Source organism: Zophobas morio, unplaced genomic scaffold (genome assembly GCF_036711695.1).
Source record: "Zophobas morio isolate AGI-343-1 ecotype UQ-CSIRO unplaced genomic scaffold, CSIRO_AGI_Zmor_V1 ptg000017l, whole genome shotgun sequence".
Classification (NCBI taxonomy): Eukaryota; Metazoa; Arthropoda; class Insecta; order Coleoptera; family Tenebrionidae; genus Zophobas; species Zophobas morio.
In genome coordinates, this window is record NW_026972122.1 from 9,041,768 (window position 1) to 9,050,295 (window position 8,528).

The window sequence follows — 8,528 nt, forward strand, 5'->3', positions numbered from 1 at the left end:
TTTAGATTGTAGCTTGAATAAGTTTAAAATTCATTAGAGTGCTTTAAATATCAGGAGTATAGTACATTAATGGAATATTTATCTCGTTTTTACTGTTTTTTTTTATTTTATAAGTTTTATTCCATTTTATTTCCTAACAATGTCACATTTCTTCTTCTTACGAAACTTGTTTCAACAGCACAGCAAATGATGTTCAGAATTATATACCTATTTCTTTTAATACCAATAATTCTTTCTGTGAATCTAGCACACATTGCTTTTTGCGCGAAAGACAGATGCTTGTTTCTTTCCTCTATTTGTAGGTTGTTCTCTGTACAAACAATATTTCCGCAAGTTTAATTATTTCTTTGTTCTGCAGAAATTACTTCGTAATAATGAATATTTGATAAAACATAGTCAGTGTTTTTCTTCTTGTGATTATCTTCAGAAATATCACGTTATTATTTATCCTGATGATCCACATTTGATTCAGAATAAGATTTTTTTTGTGTCGATCGATATAAAGTTTGCAGAAATCTTGATTTGACCTTGGTGTGGCACAAAATGGCTGCTAGGTCCCTTTGTACTTATAAAGCGTTGTACTTGCAATATTATCCAAGTATGTAGTAGAGTGACGAAATTACCTAAATTGTTGAAGGAAAACAATACTTGTTTAATGGGTCCTTAAATTTGATAAGTGAGTTGTATAAATCGTCGTAACACACTTCCTAGATTTCGGAGATAAACATACTTACAAAAATATTGATGTTATCATACTTTTAATAGCTGACGACCGATGGGATACCAGTACCATCTGGAACATCACCGTTTTAATAGACTAAATTATCGGTTTCTAGTGGATCTACAGGCTTTTAATCTTCATTAAGGTAGAACTTGTCAACTGCTTGATATACGATGTCTTTTTCCTCAAACACATTAAACAAACTACAAAGTATTAGTTAAGTAGAAAATTTATTTCAATTTGTTACCGTTACCAAACAATGAGATGCCCAAAGCAAAACAAACATTCAGTTGCGAAAAAGTGTGCAGATCGTTTACACTATCCTATTCATCGCACGTTATTGAAAAGAACAACGTTCGGCATTTCCGTCTCAAAAAATCGCACTCTTCGTCTGCGGCCTCCAATGACCTTTCCCTTCTCAAATAACAACATAATAACAACTCCTTGTAAAGCCATAAAACGCCGTCTCCGGTCCTGTTCAAAGCACACCTCCGACGACCATCCTCGTTTGGCCCCCATAAAATCCCCAATTACTCCTAGTAAACGATTTTTGTGGACAGCAATAAACAGAAATTCCTGCTGGTCCGCCGCTGATTGTCATCAACAACGTGCGCGATCATCACAAGAGCAGTGGAAGTGAAATAGTACCGTTACCCGTTAGTCGTTTGTTTTGATTGCTGGTGGGAGAAGTACTGGTAACACACTTTCCGTCAGACGCACAGACGGACCTACCTCCCACCAGCGGAGCAGTACCAGGTGGTATCGCGGCTCGCGGTACTCATATAGTTCTCTTTTGCGGCCTGCTATAGCGGTACAAGAGTGCGTCATGTTTTGGATTGAGCGAATACCGACTGCTGCTGCTGTTGCGGACAAACCGTTAATTGAATTGAAAGTGAAGTTTGCTGGACTGATTCCGTGCCCCACTTCACAAGCTTTGTTTTTAAAAGATTAAAGCTGTTCCGACAAGGGAAAATATGGTGGTACCGCGAACTGAGGACGATTTGCGATAGCGTTTGGTACCTAGAGCTGACACATTTTGCGCCTTAAGCTTGTAGCATCGAATAAAATTATTGAATAAAAATATTGATTTTGACTCAGATATTTTACTGTATCAAATTACTATTCGTTAAAGTTGCATTTTACTACTTCACAAGTCGTAGAATACAAAAATGTAGGTTTGTAGGTGTTTCCGATTATAGGGGCCTGAAATTTCTTGTTTCCTCTGGAGTACTGCTAATACGGCATTGATTACCTATACTTTAGAGGCGACAGGTCCTCTGAAATAAGTTTAAACGAACGAAAATGCATGTTCCATAAATGCTGAAGTCGGTTATATTCGAAAATATTACTGATGGTACTCCCACATTGAACCATTGTTGGTTGCTGACTCTTTGTAATGATATGTCAAACACGAATAAGGCTCATCTGATCGTGTAATTAAATTCCAATTGAATGATTTTGCATACAATATCTGTATAAAATTTAATACTTTGCCTTTTTCAATGTATGATGTTTCTAGAGTTTTGTTAAGCTTCTTTTGGGCCATTGACTGGGACTGATTTACACACAATAGTTACATAACCACCGCATAAGATGTTATTTGCAATATGTAATCTATATGTAATGTACCGCTATGTTTTACATATTTTTATGCTACATGGATACCTATAAATTATTTTAGGCTTACATCATGTTGTGGCAGATTATCTTGAGCATTGAAATCATTTCAGACTTTTCGTAATTAGGTTTAAAATATCAAACCAGATTAAAGAAAACATTTTCTCTCTTCAAATTCTTTCACATTCTTAAAAAAACACACTAGGACTCCATAATATAGTTTCAAACTCTTTCAAAAACTTCAGGATCTTTTCAAATTGTGTCAAAAACAAAACACAAAGAACCCCAAGATTGATCTTCTTCAAGCAGGCACCAGAGGGTCCAAAATTCTGACAGTCGGTATTTATTATTATGATTATCATCAATATCGTAGTCGCCACTACCACGACATTAATATTACAAAAGTATGCAAAGTTTAGTGGCTCAGTTTAAAGTAGTTATTAACAGAAAATTGTTTTATTGTTTGCAGAACTCTGGACTTTATTTTAAGACATTTGTTCATGTTTGTTCGTTTTGTTTATCTTTTAACTGTTGTCTTGTTGATAAATAAATGAAAAACGGTATCAACATTTCACTGTTCGTGAAAAACGTTTACTATCGCATGAACTTATTAGTTGTAAATTTTGAATGTATCGTTTTGAATTATTGTTACATCGAATTAAATTTAAATATTAATTACAAATAAAGTAATAGTCTCAAATCAGAGTCCTACTTTTGCAAATAGACTTCTACGTACATGTGATTCTGTTATCTTAACAGACTAATGATGCTCTTGCAAAGTTAACATAAATGGATTTCAGCATTTTGTGAAAATTCTGCTCTGGTGCGGTAATACTTATTACTAAGATTTTCCAAACACGCGACATTGTAATTTTTAAATATTTCTTTAAGAATAGAATATTTGCACGAGTAAACTGAGTGTTGTTGTTTTTGTTCTAGATCCGAGCTGGACCATGCGGTCGCCCCAATTTCCTTGCCGCGTCCACTAGACCACCCAGGTCCAACCATCCCGCGGCCATCGTCGTCAAATGGCAACAATGAAATATCCAAACGTATCTGGTGGACCCAATATGGCAGTCAGCGGCAATGGCTCACACGTTGACGAAGTTGACTCTTTGTTCAGTTCCTCATGTTGGCAGAACTCCAACATGAACCTCCAAAATGATTTTATAGACACCCATTCCTTGACTCTCGACAGCTCAATGAGCAACTTGGGGGCCGACAAACTCCTTCTAGATTCGCCCATTAGTCAAGATGAGAACGAAATAGAGACCGACGCTTTAGACAAACTATTCTTAAGTTCCCAGCCCACGAACTCTAGTTTAGCCGAGTTGAAACCTCTGCCCCCGTTCACGAATTACACCGCCAATCTTAGCATCAATGGGATCCAGGGTCACCATTACCACACGATATCCCAGCGGATCCCTGAGGAGAACAACAATAGTTATAGTAGTTACAACGAACAGAACATTGTGTCGAGTTCGACATGTAACGTGAGTGCGGACTCGGCGGGTGACTGTGCTAAGACAATGTATTCAGTGGACGATGTGGTCAAATTGAGTTACACGGACTGTGCAAACCCGGACTCAGTGTCTAGTGCAAAAATGTACGAGGACTGCAGCCACCCGAACGCTGACTCGGTGACGCACATCAAGACGGAGATCGCCGAGTACGACATCTCGATAGACTTCGCGAATATTATTGGCTCGGCGATGGCCGACACCACCGTACCGAGCACGAACCAAGAAGGGGAAGACCCGACGGGGTCGAGGGACAGTTGGATGGACATCGACGCCTTCATCGGGGAGACCTGCAGCGAGCAGAAGAACCTCATCATCACGCAGGACGGCTTATCGGAGTTCGTAATACCGTCGACGAGCGCAGAGTATACCAAGCCCCAGCAGATGCAGCCCCAGCAGGGAGGGTCCACGCTGCAGACGCTTCTTACGCACGGTTACATGCCGCTGCTGCAGAACCGCCTCCAGAACGGGCCGCCCATCAAGCAGGAGGCTCCTAGTTCGACGAACTTCGGTAGCGACCTGATTACCACCTCCAGCCCGCCCGCCAACGTGGTGTCCACCACCGACAACTTGTTACTGACGGTGAATGGTCGTTTCATGCCCCCGTACGGGGTCCACGGGATAGACCAGGACCACCGGATCCGGAGTCCGGATTTGCTCGGCCAGAACTACCCGCATACCACCACGACCAACACCCCCAACGCCCCTAAGAAGTCGCGGAGTCGGGCGCAGAAGAAGCAGCAGCAGCAGGCTAGCTCGACGGTGTTTCAGAACGAGCAAAACCTGGGTTTGCTGGGTAAAGAGAAGCCGGTTCATAGATGTAGTATCTGTAATCGGGGATTCCTCAATAAATCTAACATTAAGGTGCATTTGCGGACTCACACGGGGGAGAAACCTTTTAGATGCGACACTTGCGCAAAGGCCTTTAGGCAGAAAGCACACCTACTAAAACATCAACAAATACATAAGAGGATCGGACGCGATTGAGTCTTGTCTTTCAAATGGCGATGTGTTGTTCGAGCTTGCGAAGGTAAGAAGTATTGTTTTTCCTTCTCGCATGACATCACGTAAACCCTTCGGGGGCGATTACGCTGATGTCATCCGATTGTTTGTTGAGCCTCCGCAATTCAGGAACAAGAAAAACAACACTTCTCCGGCTTCGCGAACATATGTCGGGCCAATGAGCAAAAATAGTAAACCACTCTGGTTTTTCAGTTCTTGCCATTTCTTCAGATTTGAGTTGCTTCACAACTTGAGTGGTTTTGACGTAAAAACAATACGACGTGACACCGTTCCACTTTACCATGCCCTCTGCCGGTACACGATTTAACCTTAAGGTGTGCTACTATGCTAAAGCTTCGAGTTCACAAACACGGTTTTTGATTTGGTTTATTTTTTGCGTGATTTTTTAAGAAATGCGGTTCTAAATTTAGGAACGTATGATCGAAGGTGGTGTCTCTTGCAAGCGAGAGGGATATTAATAAGGTAACAAAGGGTGACCTCGCTAACAAGAGGGGACACTTGATTTTTTTTTGTAGAAATTTGTAGGTATTCGGTTAATTTTAAGTACTTTGTGTTCATGGAGAATCAAATATTTTTGCTGATTGGCCGTTAATTCCAAACGTGCTATAAAAAAGGTACCTCATATTTTAAAAAATGTATATTCCTATTAAATGGACAACGTGCAATTTCATCTAGTGAGTCGGTGCAAACAACAACGAACCTAAATCTATTCTTCCTCCACATTATAGTAGTATCATAATGTAGACGAAACTCGATTTATAGGAATATCACAGTTTACTTTTTGGTGGCTTCCTTTTGTCCTATTTTTATTATTTATTTATTGCGGATTGTTTGTGGTATATGTTTTTTATTTATTAAAACTCGTATTATAATGTCTACCTTTTCCTGTGTAACCCCCCTTGTCTTTTTTCACACTCTATTTATTTACGTTAGTTTTATTTGTTATTTTCTCGTTCCGTTTATATATTCGCATGGTTGGTTGATGTGAAAAATTATTTAAGAATTCTCAGGTTTCTCCTTTAATACACTTCTTGTGATACAAAAATAAAATACTTAATATTTAAGTAAGAAATTAAGTATTTGTATTTTTACAAAATATTTAATTGTATCGTGTAAATCTTTTATTGATTGTACCTAGGAAACTATTTTGTAAGGCAGACATCCCCTACAACGAATCCTATTGTAAATTTTGTAATTATATAGAACCTCTTGTCTTGTATATTATTGCTCGTTGCTTCTGCCTTCTTTATACAAAGAAAAAATCCTTTCCTGACCAACGTTATTATAGATCTCAGTATTCTAACACGAAAAGTTGCTTTGCACCTAGCAATTGTGATTTCAAGTTTGAAAAGTCGCATCAGTCGTAGTAGTACATCCACGGAAGCTTAAGCCACCATAAAACTCCAAAGGCCAACCCTCAACCACGTAAACGTGGTTAATTGTTGGCAGAACGACTTTTATGCACGCTAAGGTTTCGCGAATATACTACGCAACCTCCCCTAGATCGGCCATTAGGCTTCCCCCACCCCAGCGATGTTGTCACTATGTCTGGTCACTGCAACCCGGACGTAGTTCTGGAAGTTGAAAGTTAAAAAAATAGTTTGATTATGTGATAATAATCAGAAGTATAAATATTGTAATTTATAAATAACACTTAGCAATCGCTTGACGACAAATAAATTTTGTATGTATTTAGGAATAAGTGCAGTAAACAAATAATTTTAAGTAGCCCATGTAGACATTTAAATTAAATATTGTTATATATTGTTGTTGTTATGTTTAAAAGCATGTTGTATTATGAACACCATTATTTTTAATATGAAAACCTTTTAAAAATCCTCCGGCGTTTTTGTTTACCTGATTGTGGGGATGTGTGTCGATGTGGTGGGGATATCGTGGCAATTTTTTTATGCTGAGAAGAGTCTTCTAGGATGTTGTCCTCGTTTGCGCACCACGTCCGTCAATGTAGGAAGCATGTCCGCATAGTTGGTGCCCCTCCGGTGCCCCCTCGTGTGGTAAGTGTGTCGCGTTCCACTTACAAAGCGAGTGCATTTGAATAGCAGCGGCGTGCGACCTGATCTTACTCAAAGGAACGACTTATCATAAATTCAGATTTATTAAAGAAGTAACCGGCACGGCATCAAGTTTCATACTTGAATGGGCAGATGGGAAACGGTTTTGTTTCAATTAATTAACTGTAAAGCGCTCGCTTTTTTAATAGGAAGACAATGGAATTTTAACTTGGGATGTCAAAGTCTTTGATTTAAGCACATTACAATCATTGTGTTCGATGGTGGTCGGCACTAAATAATAAGAACCGAATTCTTGAGATGTGTAGGACGAAAACGGAACTGCGCAGGGAAGCAGTACGTAAAAGGTAAGTACTAGCTGATTTTGTATTGAGATAGTGGAAACTTGTAAATTGTATTGGCAACCGAATTTACAACCAGAAAAGATACATTTTATTAAGTAGACATCTAAACAGATATATCTAGATCAAAATTAACATGAACAAATGGGAACGACAGCCAGCAACAGTGTAGCGACTTGTGATCTTGTGGATTATTCATGTTTTTTTCTGTTTTCTCATTATTGAAACGGCATCTTATTAAGATTATCAGTTTATTAACACCGAAGTTATCTTGCCTCTTAAGCACAACCAGTACACGTCACAGTAGATTTAATATACATAATACATTACAATACAAACATGTAAAACGTGAAACAGTGAAACAATCTCTAATTAAAAAAATATATTTTTTAGAATATTTTATGCTTTACTTTTAATTGAGACATATTGAGGTATATGTGAAGATAACTGCTTGAAAAGAGAGGTAACATATTATATTCATGTATATATTTCAAATAATTTTGGAACACATTAAAATGTATTTTTTTTTTCTTACAGTTGAAGGAAAAATGTTACAATTTAAATTGTCACTTTATGTTTTCAATTTTTTTTGTCAAAACTTTTTATCATATGATCGAAACAAATCCTCTAGTGGAGTATGAAATTTATTTTTAAAATAATGATGTCGCCATTGCAGCTATTTGACAGTCATTTGACCGCAACTGTCAAACTAAACAAGGAACACATTGGTGTTGCCAACATCATTATTTTAAAAATAAATTTCATGGTCTAATAGAGGACTAATACATGGAAAACATGCATTTTCGTATTGTATGAGTTATGATGGATGCCATGAAAATTAAACATTGCTCAAGAGTTTCCATTTAGTTTATTTAATAAAAAAAAAATAATGCAACTAATTTAAATATTTTTTGACGAAAAAAGGTGATTCTTATACTGTCTGGTTAGCTTTCTTCAACATTTTTCTGTGCGTTTTAGCTTGAGTAAAAATATACAGTTCACAAACAGGATGTTTAGCACTAAAAGAAATTTAATCAATTTAATTAAACTAAAACTTCCTGAGCGTAAGGATCCGTTGAATAGATGGCTATTTTCATATTTTCTCGGAGTTTCATAGCTTTTAGAGTATGAAAAAGTAGATTTCCTTTTCCGTCTTTTTGGCTTCTCTTGACAACTTTCTTATGCAGACAATCTCTGAAACTACTGGACTGAGTCTTGTAAAATATTTATGTATTTTAGCAATATTGTACAGAAGGTAAAAAGTTACGCACAATTT

The 8,528-nt window shown here is 37.7% G+C and overlaps 1 protein-coding gene across 1 annotated transcript in view; it reads left to right on the plus strand.

Moving 5' to 3' along the window:
- The window catches only part of Ich (ichor), a 33,746-nt gene extending 27,068 nt beyond the window's left edge, over positions 1-6,678 (plus strand). Inside the window, exon 2 of the mRNA XM_064057946.1 lies at positions 3,278-6,678. Within this exon, the coding sequence (XP_063914016.1) occupies positions 3,367-4,845 (1,479 nt within the window). The 5' untranslated portion in view covers positions 3,278-3,366 and the 3' untranslated portion in view covers positions 4,846-6,678. The remainder of the gene's footprint in view (positions 1-3,277) is intronic.
- Positions 6,679-8,528: the final 1,850 nt, after the last annotated feature.